The 17,429-nt window shown below is 27.2% G+C and overlaps 4 protein-coding genes across 5 annotated transcripts; 2 read left to right on the top strand and 2 right to left on the bottom strand.

Annotated features, from left to right (window-relative positions):
* The first annotated feature begins 143 nt into the window (after window positions 1-143).
* On the top strand, window positions 144-5,203 carry LOC127069132 (eukaryotic translation initiation factor 3 subunit C). The gene is made up of 15 exons (XM_051005855.1): window positions 144-262; window positions 682-784; window positions 851-983; window positions 1,105-1,389; window positions 1,467-1,564; window positions 1,650-1,777; window positions 1,846-2,256; window positions 2,341-2,550; window positions 2,626-2,779; window positions 3,452-3,667; window positions 3,739-4,018; window positions 4,093-4,286; window positions 4,348-4,551; window positions 4,612-4,750; window positions 4,858-5,203. The coding sequence occupies exons 2-15, from the start codon at window positions 692-694 to the stop codon at window positions 4,989-4,991; spliced, it is 2,679 nt and encodes an 892-aa protein (XP_050861812.1). The 5' UTR covers window positions 144-262; window positions 682-691; the 3' UTR covers window positions 4,992-5,203.
* Window positions 4,757-7,844, bottom strand: LOC127069133 (vacuolar protein sorting-associated protein 33B). The gene is made up of 7 exons (XM_051005856.1): window positions 7,500-7,844; window positions 7,111-7,416; window positions 6,811-7,031; window positions 6,236-6,742; window positions 5,923-6,153; window positions 5,539-5,861; window positions 4,757-5,462 (listed from the first exon to the last, which is right to left on the bottom strand). Exons 2-7 carry the CDS (start codon window positions 7,266-7,268, stop codon window positions 5,199-5,201), a joined length of 1,704 nt encoding a protein of 567 aa, XP_050861813.1. The 5' UTR covers window positions 7,269-7,416; window positions 7,500-7,844; the 3' UTR covers window positions 4,757-5,198.
* Window positions 7,845-7,928: 84 nt separating this feature from the next.
* On the top strand, window positions 7,929-12,874 carry LOC127069130 (uncharacterized). 2 transcript variants are annotated; one of them, XM_051005847.1, is made up of 11 exons: window positions 7,929-8,109; window positions 8,315-8,569; window positions 8,860-8,978; window positions 9,052-9,297; window positions 9,373-9,494; window positions 9,559-10,959; window positions 11,039-11,245; window positions 11,307-11,416; window positions 11,492-11,706; window positions 11,791-12,050; window positions 12,126-12,874. In XM_051005847.1, the coding sequence occupies exons 2-11, from the start codon at window positions 8,408-8,410 to the stop codon at window positions 12,209-12,211; spliced, it is 2,928 nt and encodes a 975-aa protein (XP_050861804.1). In that variant the 5' UTR covers window positions 7,929-8,109; window positions 8,315-8,407; the 3' UTR covers window positions 12,212-12,874. The 2 variants fall into 2 exon arrangements, 1 of the variants encoding a protein (XP_050861804.1); XR_007783371.1 differs by lacking the exons at window positions 7,929-8,109; window positions 12,126-12,874 and having other exon boundaries at window positions 8,213-8,569; window positions 11,559-11,706; window positions 11,791-11,937.
* Window positions 12,875-13,062: 188 nt separating this feature from the next.
* Window positions 13,063-16,556, bottom strand: LOC127069136 (sorting nexin-30-like). The gene is made up of 7 exons (XM_051005866.1): window positions 15,950-16,556; window positions 15,548-15,703; window positions 15,323-15,433; window positions 15,071-15,235; window positions 14,791-14,986; window positions 14,395-14,669; window positions 13,063-14,255 (listed from the first exon to the last, which is right to left on the bottom strand). Exons 1-7 carry the CDS (start codon window positions 16,112-16,114, stop codon window positions 13,896-13,898), a joined length of 1,428 nt encoding a protein of 475 aa, XP_050861823.1. The 5' UTR covers window positions 16,115-16,556; the 3' UTR covers window positions 13,063-13,895.
* Between the last annotated feature and the right edge of the window lie 873 nt (window positions 16,557-17,429).

Here is a 17,429-nt window from a genome sequence, read left to right as displayed (position 1 = left end):
TTGTTAAGTTATTATAGTTTTTTTGTTAGGTTATTATTGTTTATATATATATATATTTTTTTTTGTAAATAGCTATAACACCAAACGTAACAAATATTTAAATTTTGCGGTTATACATTTTGCTTTAAACCACTTGATGGCGCTGGAAATCGTATATCTAGAAACAGATTTTACTTCTTTCATGTTCCTTGTTACGCATATGTGTTGCGGAAAAGTGTGCTTATTCTTGTGTAATTTTGTGAACGTTAGTTCATCATTATAGGTAAATTTGATAATTAAAATAAATTATAAATATATATATTATGCTTACATTTATATTACAAATATGTTTTATATCTATTTTTACAAGTTATCTTTATATAACTTCCTATAACCAAATCATGATACCATGCTTTTATACTACAGAACTTAGAATTTGTATTATAGACAATTAAAATTTGTATTATAGAATTCTTGTACCATATATGTTTTAAATGATATTTTATCTTGTTTTTTTTTTCTTTTTTTTTATAGAAATTATTGATATGAATATTGAAAATATGTCATGAATATATATATATATATATATATATATGTATATATATATATATATATGTATATAATGTTATTATCAATAAATTCAATAATTCTATAGGAAAAAGAATGTTAATATATATACTTATAACATTATATTAATTACAGAGCTTCAAAAATGAGTCGATTTTTTGCTAATGGTTCAGATTCTGAATCTGATAGTACATCTGAAGAAGAGCAAGTTCAAAGAGTACCAACAACAGCATTTACTGTAAGTATAGGTTTTTGTATAATATTTTGCTTTATAATAATTATTTTCTAATATATTTTATCACAGTTTAGCGATGAAGAGGAAGAAACAAAACGTGTTGTACGTTCAACCAAGGAAAAAAGATATGAAGAAATTGCTAATCTTATTAAACTTATAAGAAACTATAAAAAAATCAAAGATATGAGTAGTATGCTTTCTAGTAAGTACTTTTTATTCTATAAATATAAAAATCTAGATTATTAAAGATATTATAATCATTCTATAGAATATGAATTATAATTCATATCTATACTTATATAATTACATTGTTTTTTCTTAAGGTTTTGAAGATTTGATGCGAGCTTATCAAAAAGCTTTACCTGTAATAGCAAAAGAGGAAAGTGGTCAGACACCACGTTTTTATATTAGATGTTTAGTAGAAATGGAAGATTTCATTAATGAAGTATGGGAAGATCGTGAAGGACGTAGAAACATGTCTAAAAATAATTCTAAATCATTAACTTCCTTACGTCAAAAACTTCGTAAATACAATAAAGACTTTGAAGAAGACATTGGTAAATTTAGAGAAAATCCAGATCAAGATGATGACGAAGATGATGATAAAGGTTCATTTTGCAAGATTTTTATAAATTTGTTAAGTTCATTTAAATTTAATCATGTATAATTATTACAAAAATTATAGGTGAAGAAGCTGTGGAATCAGAAGAAGAAGAAGATAGTGCACTTGTATTTAAAAAGGGTAGTTCAGAAGCTAGTGAACCTGACATATCCAAATTTAAGGTAATTAATGATTTACAGAGCAAAGATATAAAATTACATATTTAAAAATCTGATCAAAATATAACTTTTATTTACAATATTATAGAAGAGTATGGCTGATGGTGAAGATGGTAGTGAGAGTGAAACTGATTGGGGTAGCGATTCAGAGAGTGAAAGCACAAGTAGCGATGATGAGGGTCAATATCAAAATTATCGAGAACGTTTTATCAAAAAGTGAGCAATAATTATTATATTCTCCTTAGTTGATAGTTACAAAGGAATCTTATACCTTGATTTTTTAGAGCTGCAGATAAAGAAGAAGATGAAGATAAAGTAAAACGAAAAGAACAGAGAAAAGAACGTAAAGAAAAAGAACGAAAGAAGAAGAAAGATGAAGATGATGGCGAAGGAGAATGGGAAACAGTCAAGGGTGGTGTAGCTATTCCTTCAGAAAAACCAAAAATGTTTGCAAAAGATGCTGAAATAAATATATCTGCTGTTTTAAAGAAACTCTCTGAAGTAATTGCAGCTCGTGGAAAAAAACGTACAGATCGACGTGAACAAATAGAATTGTTACATGAGCTACAGTCTATTGCTGATGCCCATAATCTTGGACCAGCTGTAGCAGTTAAAATTAAATTTTCCATTGTTTCATCTATTTTTGATTATAATCCTAAAGTATCTGATGCAATGAAGCCAGAGTATTGGTCAAAGTAAGTACATTTTTTATAAGAAAATCTTTCAAGATATATTGTTTTATTAATATATTATTAATCTCCAAACTATTTTACATATAGAATATTAGAGCGTATTACAGAAATGCTTGACATGTTATTGAATACATCAGATATGATGATCTCAGAAACTGTCTCAGAAGATGCAGAAGAATATGAAAACGCTCCATATAAATTACATGGTTGTGTTTTAACATTGGTAGAAAGACTTGATGAAGAATTTACCAAATTATTGAAAGAATGTGATCCACACAGCAATGAATACGTAGAAAGGTAATTGTGTTAAACTTAGTGCGATAGTAAATAACCATTTTTACCTATGAATATTTTAAAAATGTATCATTATAGATTGAAGGATGAAAAGCAAGTAGCATCGATTATAGATAAAGTTCAAGAATATCTTGAAAGACAAGGAACTGTATCAGAACTTTGTCGTGTTTATCTACGTAAAATTGAACACCTATATTATAAATTTGATCCCAATGTTCTTAAGCAAAAGGAGGTATATTATAAACATTATTAATTTAAATGCTACATCATTATATTTTGATATATCATAAATAGTGATTGGATCTGTAACACTTTGAATCACTTCAAATTTGTATTGTAGATATGGTAACAAATTCGAATTACTTTGAACTTGATTGGAAGCTTAAAAACTTTTGCATAAATAACGATATTAATGAAAGTAATGTAAAGTATGTGAAGACATTTTTCATTATGTTATTCTGTATAATAAGATATTAATCTCTTTATTTTGAAAAACCATTAGTTTAAGAGATATGTTAATTTCAATGTTATTAAAAAGTATAAACCTTTACTAAAATGTAGGAAGAATAGTAGTAATTAAATAGTAACAGTAATATTTAAATTAAAATATTTCCTAAATTAATAATTTGTTAAGGTACATGAGTTAATACTATTTTTATAAAGAATAGAGTTACATCAATTAATGTTCACATAACTTTTACGAGTTCACTCATAAAAAAACTTATAACATCAGAATATATCCTTTTTAAAGTCATTAAATTTCTATCTGAAATATGTTTTATTGAAATTATTATTAATGCAATAATCAAAGTGGTTCCAGTTAGATGTTTCACCTTGTATATAGAATTCAAGTGTTTCAGATCCTATCATTAATTTTAAATATTTAATGAATCAATTTTCTTAGGGAGAACTTGGATCAGAAGTAGTTACATCAGTGCAAGTAATGGAGAAACTTTGCAGATATATTTATGCTCATGATAATACTGATAGACTGAGGACACGAGCCATTCTTTCACATATTTATCATCATGCACATCATGATAATTGGTTTCGTGCTAGAGATCTTATGTTAATGTCACATTTACAAGAAACGATTCAACATTCCGATCCAGCTACTCAGGTGATTATAAGTATATACATAAAATCTATTAATTAAAAATTATTTCTACGATTAACAATCATTATTTGCAGATACTACATAATCGTACAATGGCACATTTGGGATTGTGTGCATTCCGTCATGCAAATATTAAAGATGCACATAATTGTCTTGTTGACCTTATGGTGACTGGAAAAGTAAAAGAACTTTTAGCACAAGGTTTACTTCCACAACGACAACATGAACGAAGTAAAGAACAAGAAAAAATAGAAAAGCAAAGACAAATGCCATTTCACATGCATATTAATTTAGAACTTTTAGAATGTGTTTATCTTGTTTCTGCAATGCTTATTGAAATTCCTTATATGGCTGGTATGTTTATATACATTAATATTTTTTCTTTTTATAAAAATTATTATTTTATTTGATAATTCATTTATATTTAGCACATGAATTTGATGCAAGAAGAAGAATGATATCAAAAACTTTTTATCAACAATTAAGATCAAGCGAACGTCAATCATTGGTCGGACCACCAGAATCTATGAGAGAGCATGTTGTTGCAGCAGCAAAAGCAATGCGTAATGGAAATTGGTTAGCCTGCAATAACTTTATCATTAATGAAAAAATGAATGCAAAGGTAATTTCATCGTTACGATTTGATAAATATAGATTATGTATTATCTCATTTTTGTTTTTAGGTTTGGGATTTATTTTACCAAGCTGATAAAGTACGCACAATGCTAAGAAGATTAATAAAGGAAGAATCATTGAGAACTTATTTATTTACATATTCACATGTTTATGATTCTATTTCAATGCCTAAACTCGCAGAAATGTTCCTATTAAAACGATCAGTTGCTCATTCCATCATTAGTAAAATGATTATCAATGAAGAGTTAATGGTACGTTAAAAATATACATCTTGTATATTTTATAAAATAATGTGGAATTCATACTTTTAGGCTTCTTTGGATGATCCAACAGAAACTGTTGTAATGCATCGAAGTGAACCTAGTCGTTTACAGTCACTTGCATTACAACTTAGTGACAAAGTGAATAATTTCGTAGATTCTAATGAACGTATTTTTGAAATGAAACAAGGTAATGTATTTAAACATAGTATGTATATTTTCTGGCATGTACATAAATATATAATTGTGTGTTAATTATAGAATTTAATGTTAATATATAAATACATATTATTTTAGGAAACTTCTTTTCAAGAGGGAATCAAGGAAACTTTCGCGATCGTCAAAATTATAATCGACAAGGACAAGATTGGGGAAGACAGAGACGCGATCGTGATCGTGATCGTAATCGAGAAGAAAACCGAAATTATTGATATAATTATAAAATTATTTACTTGAATGTTTAATATGTAGTATTATTATTACATTGTTTACGTTCATTTATAGTATGCATACATAAGATAAAATTTTGAGAACTGTTCATTACGAATGAGATAAATCATGTCACTTTATTTTCCAGAAATTCTTTATATAAAATTAATAAATAATATTCAAATTAAATATAATTTTACATGATCATCTCATATTTCTTGTATCTTTTCAATAAGTTTATTACCAGTTATTATACTATCACTTACGAGAACAAGTTTAATACCCATTGATTTTTCTATAAGTCTACATGCAGCTATTTCTGCGTTAGAGATACCTCCAATAATACAGATTACAATTATTTTTGGTGACAATATACCACGCTGACCATTCATAATACAATCTGGTAATTTTAATATTTCATCGAAATTTTTGACTTCTTTATCTTGATTCACAACGATATTTAAAATTTGTGCCTGAAAAGGAAGAATTAATTACTATAATTTTTTGTCTTATTATGAATTGAAATATTTAAAGAAACATAATACTAACGATAAGTGGTATATAAGCATTATGAAAAACATAGCTGGGACATGTAGAACTTTTTGATTCAATTTTTGTATTATTTGGTAAAAGTTTTAAACGTTGTACATTACTAGTCCATTCATTACTTTGATCTGTTAATCTATTAATACCACTGTCTGTTTTAATTTTTAATAAACCTACGTTCTGCAATTTATAAAATAATGGAATATTCTTGTAACCATGTGCATGAAGGTGTAATTTCTGAATAGATTGTAAATCTGAAGAAACAATGCCGTCATTACAAATGGATAAGAGACACAAAAGACGTAAACATTTCAATGGATTTTCATCTGGAAAAGAACAAATATTTTTAATTTTACTATAAAAGATTAAAGCTCTTATATTTATTACCTATATTTCTCTCAATATAGTTTAAACATTCTTTCCTTCCTTTACGTTCAAGTATTAATTTTTCAATGCTTTGCAATGTTTGAAACTCGGATCCTAATGTGTCTACAATTGTTCGACAAGCTGATATATGAAAAACCAATTGTTGTGTCATATCTCTTGATTTTTGTAATTTTGTTGTTATATATTGTCCCATTTCAGCAAGTTTCATTGTTTCTATTGCTTCTTGTTCAGCTAATATCAAACAGACAGTAGATGTCATTATTGACGTAAAAATAATAGAATTCATAAGATCAATATTAAATAGAAAAAGTACATTTAAGTGATTTAGTCTTTTCATGTAATATTGGGAAAACATTACTGCAGGGTATGTCACGAACTTCTCCATATATTTGGTCTTTATCAGGATCTAACTTTGTTTGTGCTTTACCAGTATATATCATACCCACATTTATGTCGAAAACTTCATTTAATAAACTTGAGTATGTTACTGGTGTCAACAGTGTAGTAACTTTATCATAATTTCTATCCATTAAAATAAAAGCACCAATTTCATTTTCCGTTTTACAAGATTTTACAGATTGTTTTATAGATTCAATAAATCTTAAAATTTGTTGACTATATTTTCCAAAAGACAGTATAAGTTTGGGTGAACCAAGCACAAGGTACAAAGACCACAAATTACGTGCCATTGCAGGTAAAAGAGTCCCATCCTTATAATAATATAAGTCCGCAAATATTGAATTTTCAAAAGATAAAACATTTCCATCTAATCGTATTAACTCATAACTTAATGGATATATTGTAATTAATCCACTGAGTCCTGAATAAACATCAAATCAATAATATAGACAGTGATTTTTCAATTATAACACATAATAAAAAACTAACCTTCTTCTTCTATTAATGTATGCAATACAGTAGGAATAAATGGTACAACTAATAAATGATGACAGATTTGTACATGAGATGTAACATGAGATATTTCTGATTGAATTTGATCCAGCACTCTTTTACAAGAAATTAAATTACTAGAGACCAAAAATATACGTTGACTATTTGATAGTTTCAATCCTTGTTCCAACTTATATATTTTATCAACTTCATATTGTCTATATATATATATAAAATACCATAAGAATAATTTATTATTAATAAGTAAATATAATAAAATTAATGTATGTAACTCACTTGAGTGTGGTGACTCCTATAAAGCTATCGAGTATTTTTATAAGTTTCTGTTCTATTATTAAATCTTTTGTACCAGGAATTGTATCTAATATTTCAATAAATTTTCGTTGACTAATTTGTTGCAAAGCATTAAGTCTATCATGTATTGTTATATCCATAATTATAAATATTTATTTTTAAATATTAATCATTTATTTATATCATAAGCAATAACTTTAACATATCCCATCTCTATGGTTTTTTCATTATGTTTGTAAATTTTCATGCAAATGGTAGATAAATATTTATGAATCATTATATTTTAATCTAAAAGTTATATCAAATATATATACATATAATCTGATAAATATGTTATTTATATAAATATTAAAATGATATTATGTACCAACCATATACATATATACACATGTTAGCAAATTCAGTAAATACCATATATGTGAATACATGCATACATGAATTTTAATCATACAAACTGGTATTACAGTATCATATCCACTAGTATATACCTATAGAAACTATTGGTAATGCTGTAATTAATATGTACTAGTATTGGACAATATTTAAATCAATTTATAATTAAGGATTAAAATTGAAATATTCAATTTTCAATTGAAGCGAGATAAAAGTAATTTTATAGATTAGTTCGTCAATGATTCACGAAGTGTTATGGAGTAATTCATCAATGGCGAGCTATAATCATTGACAAATCTCTGTGTAGATACCCTGTGAATCATTGACGAACTACTTCACAGACACACTGTAATCATTGAATCATTTTATTTTACGTATAATTACAAAGCAGAATCATTGACTATCTAATTTGTAGAATTATTTTCATCTCGCTTCTCGTTTTACAATTTTTGAATAGTGATAAGGAAACGACAAAAATATATCAGAAAAAAACAATAATTTCACGACGATTAGGACTTCAATTGTTAATCATTAATCGAAGTAATGGTTAAATTATTAATTTAATCGTATCATATAATTAACATTGGTGTAAGTAAAGCTTTAATTGTTAATTACAATTGATAATTGAATATTTCAATTGTAATCTTTAATTGTAAATTGGATAAAACATTCTCCAACGTTGATATGCGCTCTCTGGTGTAAAATATAAATTGCAGAAGTTAGATAATTTCATTAGTTATGCAATAAATGATAAAGTTAAGTAATAATTACAAAAAAGTATTCTTTTCCTTAGGGTACAAAAAAATAGAAGTATTCAGATGTGCATTGATATAAGAAAACTTATCTTTCGAAACTTGCGCACAACGCTGATAAAGGTTATTTAAAAATGGCGGACGCATGGTCTTCCGACACTACCTCAGATTGTTGTATTGAATGTTTCTCTGATATTATGTCCGAAAAATCAGAATACGTTATCGTTGGTCAAAAACCTTGTTCATCTCATCGTCGAAGTAAAAGACATTTCTTGCAAAAATTATTTGTAAGAGAAGTAGGTATCTTAACCTTTAAAATTTTAGTGCATTGCTTTGATTGACAGATATGAAAATTTTGTCATAACTTTACTTGAAAAATCTAACTTGAAATTATGAAATATTGTTAAATTAAAACGTAAATGAAATATAAATTAATTTTAATTTATACATTTTTTTAAGTGACATTGAACTTTGTATGTTTGTATTTGAAGTTTGTTTTACCAAACTATAAAGTATATATGATATGTACAATATTTCCTTCTCAGGAATACATAAAAGACAAATATCTCAATACATTTTCTTATAGATCAGAGGTTGTTTGTCATTGCATAGCTATGCTTCTGAAGAAAGACTGTTTGCAACTGTACCCTCTTGGAGACATTTGCCTCTTTTGCATGTCATCCCAAAATCAGCTCTCGAAGCAGGGTATATATTTAATTTAATACAATTTTGGTATATAATTATAAAATATAAGTAATAATGATTTGTTTTATTTAAGGCATATCGTTATGGGATTGACACAATGCGGTCAATTTTTGTTAACATATACATATATGTTGGATGTTAGTGATAATACTTCTTTGTATAAATATTTGTTACATTGGTGGGCATTTACACCAAATCGTGTAGCTCGTAAAGTGGCAGAAGTTACACTTTTTGGAAATTATACTATTTATAGAGAGCTTAGTATAGTAATATCACAATGGCCAATGGAACGAAATAAACTAGTAATACACGGTCTTTGGTAAGTATTAATTTATATTTCTTTATATACTGTTTTTTTTTTATATACAATACATTGAGATTAATATATTTGTAGCCAGCATTGGTTACATCTACAACCAACAGATAGAGCATACTTAACAATAACTACAGTACCTTCTCTTGATAACTGTAGAGATTGTTTAAAGGTTGCTGCATCATATGAAGAAGAAGGAGAAGGTAAGAAACTATCTTCCATATTTTTTTAAATGTATGTTATAAATTTATTTTCATATGTCTATAGACTTAGCTGAAAATTGGGATGGATGTGTACGCTGTAACTGTTTGCAACATGGACTCACCGTTCACACAACTTATGAAGTTATGTCACCATACCCAAGATTTCGAGCTTCTGTGTGTTTAAATTATTGGAATTATGTAGTGGTTAATACAGGAAATTTTTTACATGTGCTTAGGGTAGATTTGGACATTCCAAAGCACAAAAATCAGAAGACGTTTGATAAACAAGACACTGTAGTTCCAGATACTGTGCCACTAGAGATGAGTGATATTGAAGAGATAGATTATTCAAAGACAGAATCTTATGGAAATTCCCATGACAAAGTAGGTACTTTAGAGTGTTCAATCAATAAGTCTCCTCGACTGGAGCCTACTATTGATCATGAGTTTATAGATGAGTTGAGTAAATTAGATGATAGATTAGGGCGTGAATTACCATTAAATACCTCAAGCAGTAATCAAAGCAACTGTGTCTGTGATATAAGTAAATCTACTGATGCTTTAAGTATTAAATTATGTGAGTGTTCAGATACCATTGAATGTAAGTGTCAAAATCAAAGTCCTGTTTCTCGCATTGAACAACAAGCTATATCGGTTAGGGATAAAATCTTGCAGGACTTCTGTGAAGACATGTCTCAAGAACTTAATATTGGTAGTGACCTAATTACTTTAGTGAAGCATCCATCGTGTTCTCCAAGATCAACACCCCAAAGGCTTCCTCCTGATCTCAGAGCTATGGCGTGGTCATCGCCTATTTTTACACCACCTTCGGATATTTTAAGAACGCGTAATTCGGAATCTAGTCATAAAAGTACAGGAGTATCAAAGAATATACGTAATCAACGAGCTAATTCTCCACAACCTGGTGCTTCACAAGATAACAATGTAACTTCTATAAGTTCTCCGCTTCATTCCATTTCTATAAGTCCATCTTCATCACATTCTTCCCGTTTGATGTCACCTCCTACAACAAGATTTCTTCATCATCCCACTCCACGTAAACAAACAAACATGCATTCTCCTCCTCCAATTATTAACTCAACACAGTCCAGGACAAGAGCTACGCACAAACTTATTCTTGAAGCAGAAAAAGCATATGAATTCACTGATGAAGCACAAGAAACTTGTGAAAAATTAAGTTCATTTAGAAAGCGCAGACTCGCAGATAAAAAATATGAGTTTTGTGATGAGATAGAAGATGCAGAAAATATAGTTCCTTTTAAACACATACGTGACCAATTCAAGCATCGTGCCTGTTCCATACATCAAATATCTTCCTCTCCAACAATGTCACCTGTATTGTCTAATGGTAAACGGCATTGGGCCGATTCTGATCAAAGTGAGACTGATGAATTCAATACACCTCAAGATATTTTATGCAATGATTTATCACCTCTTGAAACAAGTAAATTGATATATTATTACTTTATTATTTTTAACTATCAGTGTAACATATTAATTAATTTGTATATTTTATATAACAGATGAGAAAAACGTATTACGTCCTCTGAATCAAAATCAATTAACAAATGGAAGTGTACAGAGGGACCGATTTGGGAAATTCTGTTCAAATTCACCATTGGTTCCTAAAATTAATTTACAATATCCTTCTATAAAGTGTACTGCACATTTTAGAAGAAGTTATATAGAACTGGATGATGAAATGATATCTGTCATTACTGATGTTGAAGGTACGTCAAAATGAGAGATTGTATGGTATAAAATAATTATTTAAATATTTAATTTTTGTAGATGAAGAAACTGGAGGATATGTCAGTTATCAATGTGTACTTCCAATGCATGTTCATGGTTCTGGATATGTACAAATGCAAATGATCAGCAACAGTAAAGCAGAAAAATTGGTAAAATTATATTCAAATAAAAAGTGCTAAATCATTACACAACTGTCTACAATTATGAAAATAATACATTTTCAGGCAGTACCTTACGTGTCTATAAACCAGTTAAGTTTTGATATTGAGACATTTTCTCATCACATTGCAGATTGGATTTGTGCACGATTCAATAAGAAATACTGGCATTGTAGTGATTATGACATTGAAATAATTGATATCTGTGCCCTTAGTGGTGATATAATTTGTTTACTTATCATGAAAATCCAAGCTAGTGAATTATGTAATCAAACACAATGGTAGGTCTATTTATTATTTTCTATTTCGTTTCGCTTATTTTCTTCTTCGTTTCTATTATTTTGTTAATATATGAACATTTTTAGCACTCAAGAAAGAAAACAATATGAAGTTGGATGTAAGTTTACATGGAATATAGATTCAAGTGAATATAGAATAACGGATGTATTACCAATGGAAGAAGTGAGATTGGATTCCTTAAAAAATAATCCTATTCAAACACCAAATTTTCGTTCTGGTTCATTATGGAATCCGACGAGACGATTAGCACCACAATTAAGAGAGAAGATTCAGCAGCCATATGCTCATACTGTTCGCTTCCTTCATAATGAAATGGCTTTAGCTGGTTAGTAATTTTATAGACATTAATGATACATGATTCATGGAAAAAAAAAAAAAAAATGTATTAAATAAATTGCAGGTGAATCTATAACAAGGCTCAATGATTTAGATAATCTGGTCGAATTTTATATTACTCCAATACCGAATTATCCATTAATAGAATGAAAAAATATCAAGTAACAACATGCTGCAAACAATAATTTATTTATTAATGTAAACTTGTGATTTCTATATTTACTAAGGTAACGTACATAATATTATGACTGTATGGAAACTTACTATATATAAATTACTATAAATATTCTCTCCAGAGAGGAATTATTTGTTATATAAGCATAATTAACAGCAAGTGTAATATTATAAATTGTATAGATATCATCTATTTACTTTGTGAGACTAGTATATAAATTTATGCTGTTGTGTGATTTATCCACAACTTAATTAGTATAAAATAAGAATTTATGTAATAAGACAACGAAGTTTACAAACATTTGCACCAATTTGTAAATTATATTTAAAGTCCATGCTATAAATTATCTAAGTTTCAGATATATAACTTCAATAACTAAATAATTAATTTGACTATTAATAAATATATTGTATGTTATTTAAATTAACAGAAAAATGAAAAAGTAATCTTTAGATAATATTTGGTCCCAAAGTAATATTGCAATCAGAATTACTAGAATTGTATATTTTTATTACTAATAGTATGCAAATATTTTTTTCCAAATATTTTACATTTTTATTGTTTGTAAGTTTACTATTGCAAAGTTACTCCATGTTCATAACTTAGTTTTGAAAGGTATAGTTTATCTGCAGCTTTTATTTACTCCTCTTTGTTTTTCTTTCATTTATTTGTATATTTTTATTGAAATGGACTACATGTATGTACAAAAAAGATAATGTGTACTAGCAATAAATATAATTATCACAATTAATCAACAAGGAAACATATTCGAAATGACTAACAAGATTTTTTGTAACTTAAATATATTAAGTATGTATTTTTTGGAAATATTTAAGAGGTGAAAATATATAATGTGTGCTTCTTTTTTACTTTTTTAATTAAAAAATAGTTAAAAAGAAGTGAAGCCCGCCATTAAAGATTATTTATTATTATGTAAAAATAATGTGATATATTTCATTTTACTTATATAATTTAATAAGATATCTAATATTACATGAAAATAATTTCGAGTAATTCTCGAGGTTTGACTAATAACCGATAAATATTTAAACAAATGAATGAATGAATACTGTGTCGTCTTTCGATTGTTATAATTTATTATAAATAAAATTTTATTTCCGCAAAACGTATAACGAGAAATATACTTGACCCTTTTCGATTGTGATACGTTACATGATATCAGTAATAATAATATATTGAAAGTTGCATCTATAATGAAGTATAATCAAGTATAAAATTTTACAATCAAGCCAATTTAAAAATACCATTACACAAGATTATTTTTTTAGAATTTTGTTTGTATCATTAAGTTATATTCTTAGGTAGGTAGTACTCGGATCGATAATCTTTAAAGGCGGATTTCAGTTTTTCAGATTCTTTTGAAACAAATATATAAAAAAATATGTACTTCATATCTATACTTTCTTTATAATATAATTAAGTTTAGTAAAGTCAATTATCGCATAAATATAATTTAAATTGCTATAAAAACTTGGACAATAAATTATTCCAGAGTAACAACACTGGAACTAATAAATATAGAAATGTAACTATATTAAGATTGTTTCTTTTTTTTTTATAAGTTACGATAAATTCTTATTTTAATATTTATAGACATTTTTTAATACTTGAAATGACAATATATGATTAACCATGCATTTATACAGGTATTTTAATAGGTACTCCTACAGTGATATCCGAACCTATTCCATCGAGTTTAAGAGCAACAAGGACTTCCTCCCATGCATTCATGCACTGTTGATAATGCTGTATTTGATTGTCTGCCATTGTGATTAACATAGTTTTCAAATCTGCTTGTTTTTCAGTATTCCACCTTTGAATATCACTACGCAAATTTTCATTAGCGCAACCAACACGATCTTGAAGCAACTCCACTTGTTTTTCTAATCGTGGAATCACTTGTCCTAATTTTTCCAATTTCTCATCACGAGTTTCTGCTTTCCAAAGTGATCCACTCCAACTTTGTGTCGTGGATATGCCACTTGCAATATTCAGTAACTATATTAATAGAATAAATAGCAATAATGAGATTATTATAACTATAATATATAACTAGAATTAATATTGAAGAATAATTGTACATGTGCTGCGTATATTATTAATTATGTAAATGAATATTTATAGCATTCACAAATACCTGATCTTTCTCAACTCTTCTTTTTGCTATTTCATCAATAATTATTTCATATTCAATTTGCATAGAATCTCTTCTGCTTAAAGCATTTTTAACTGCATCTATATATGTTACATATTCACGTTCTGCATTGGGTAGATTCTCTACAAGTTTTCTTTGAGCCATGGCAATGCACTCTATAGCTTTAGCAATTGCTAATAGAATAGGAGCTAGTTCTGGTTCTGAAGTAGCCCATAAAGTAAATATTGGATGTAACTGACGTAATTCAAGCAGATAATCTAGTATATTAATAACAATAGAAAATCAATGTTATTTATGAAATAATAATTTATAATATTTATAATTACAATATTACTAATCTACATTAATTTTTATACTAATCCATATTTTAGACCATACCTTGCCTTTCCTTGTGTATACGATGGTGAATTCTATCTATAGTAGATAATTTTTGGCTTAGTGATGTACAATAATCACGAACTTGTTCAAACTCAGGTAAATGCTGTTTCATAATATTTACACTAGTAATGTTCTGCAACGAATCTGTCATTTTAACAAGCATATTTCCTCGACTTTTACGATGAATAAGAAATTCCTATATAAATATAAACAATGCATGAAGCACTAATATGATACTAAAAATTCTTAGTATATTTATATTATATTTATGTCTACATACTGCGGGTTTAGTAGTCAAAAAAATTTGTAAGTTTTTGTCATAACTAAGAATAGGATGATTAATAACCCTATTTAAGAATATTTGTAATAATTTCATACGTGCTATAATAAATTCTTTGGAATAACGATCTAATTGAGCCAATAATGTATGTTTTCCTGGTAATGGCTATAAGAAATAATATAAGAATTTAGTTCTATTTATAATATGATATAATAATTGATTATTAATGTTATTTGTATTATAAAAACTTACAGGTATAATATGTGTAGGATAAGAATCCACTAATTTTTGACGTAACCAAATGAAATCATTATAACGCCTACAGACTATATATTCTCCATTTTCATATTCTGGGCGTGTGACCTATAATATATTATAATATGATCTTATAATTTTACTTTACTTATAGTGTTATTTTACTTTTTACAGAATTATAGAAAGTTAAAATTATATTTTTAAAAATATTATTTAACTTACTCTAGTGGTTATACGAAATGTAATGTAAGTTTCCAACGTTTCTAGATGCTTTTGCGGATTATCTACTTTTACTTTTAAATCTTTTAAGTCCATTTGAAAATCAGATATATCTTGTTCTGGTATTGTAGAAAAGCTATCAACAGATGGAGATGCAATCTAAAAGATTAAAATTCTAAATGAATTTTTACATTTTTTTAAGATTTCATACAATTATTATATATAATCTAAGAGATTGTATTCACTAATATTATTATATTTATATTATCAAGTATATATATTATTCTTATTAAGTTGTATCTTAAATCGCTTATACTTCTAAAGAAAAATCAATGAGAAACATATTAATATTTTTCTCTAAACAGTTAATATAATTTTCTTTTAACATTTGAAGTTATGATTTACCACAGAGTCTTCCATCGAAGTACTACAATTAGAGAAAAAATCGCCATCGCGACTTTCTTGCTTCACAACTCCACCCATTTCCACTGTACTTATTTCCAAAATAGCTGTATCTTCCTTAATTTTCTCCTCTAACAAATTTTCTGCTTTTTCTTCGGATGTCATCATTTTGAGTAAAAAATAATATTCGATATCAGATACCGTCAAGCTAGATCACAAACAGTCAACTCACATCAATGGCTTGACTACTGGAAAGACCTTTAAATGTATATATGTATATTTTTACGCGACATTTATTAAAGATCGAGAGAGAGAGAGAGAGAGAGAGAGAGAGAGAGAGAATTATTTTCTGTCTCAAAATTCCTTCTTTTACTCTTTATCTTTATCTTCTTACTGCTTTTCACTATTAGAGGGATAACGCCATCTGCAAAGTTTTCATTATCGACATTTTATTATACATTATTATATATACATAGTGCGCCAATACATTTATTATTTATACTCAAATACTATATTTATATATATATATATGTATGTATGTATATATGTATATATATGCACACAATCATATATATCTTATACATTACGTGACGTGAAAAAAATTTGTTCTTTTATTGATTTCCCCTAGATTGAAAGTTTTTTTCATATACTCGATAGAACACCTAAAAGTATGCAATACTACATACACTTAGGTACGAAGTAGAATAACTAGTTATTGTTCAGACGTTCAGTACCCCTAGATAGCGCTCGATGTCTCGATAATGATTGATTATATTGAGTATTCAGAATCATATATACGAAGATCTATAATAAAAGCAGTCTTATAATTTAATCAAATTCACAAATAGATATTTGAAATTAAACTATATAAATTAATTATATTATTATATCGTGTTCATATATTTTTTAGTAGGTTGTAAAAATTATTTTTTGTAGCTTATTTATTACAATAATTTAATATTTTTTGAAATAAATTGATACTGATTTTATTATTGAAAGGAGAATTTCATATTTTTATAGTTTTTTTTTTACAGGATAAATCAATTATTATTAAATATATATATCTGTTGCATACGAAAAAGAGATCATTTTTACAATGTGTAAACATGTACGAACACGTAGTTTGAAGAATTAAAAATTCTCATCATAGAAATTATCTTAATATCATATTTCATTAATTAAGATAACAATATGTGATATATGGAAACATAAGAGAGTATAAAGTCAGATTTTAGGTTGTAAATTTGACGGGTTCAAGCAAAATCGAGCAACTCCTCGATCGACTAGCGCGATAAGAACTGAGCATGCGCGCAGTTATCTCACTATCGGCTTAAGAGATACTAAGAACCCGATTTAAATGTTATCAAATGAAGATTAAATATATAGAGAGTATAGTAGTCACTTATCTTTAAAAATGGATACTATTATAATTATAATAGAAATTGAAGAAAACATATGACAAGGAAAGCTGCATATTTGTTAA

Source organism: Vespula vulgaris, chromosome 14 (assembly GCF_905475345.1).
Source record: "Vespula vulgaris chromosome 14, iyVesVulg1.1, whole genome shotgun sequence".
Classification (NCBI taxonomy): Eukaryota; Metazoa; Arthropoda; class Insecta; order Hymenoptera; family Vespidae; genus Vespula; species Vespula vulgaris.
Note: the sequence above shows the minus strand (reverse complement) of the source record. Positions and strands in the feature narration are given on the sequence as shown.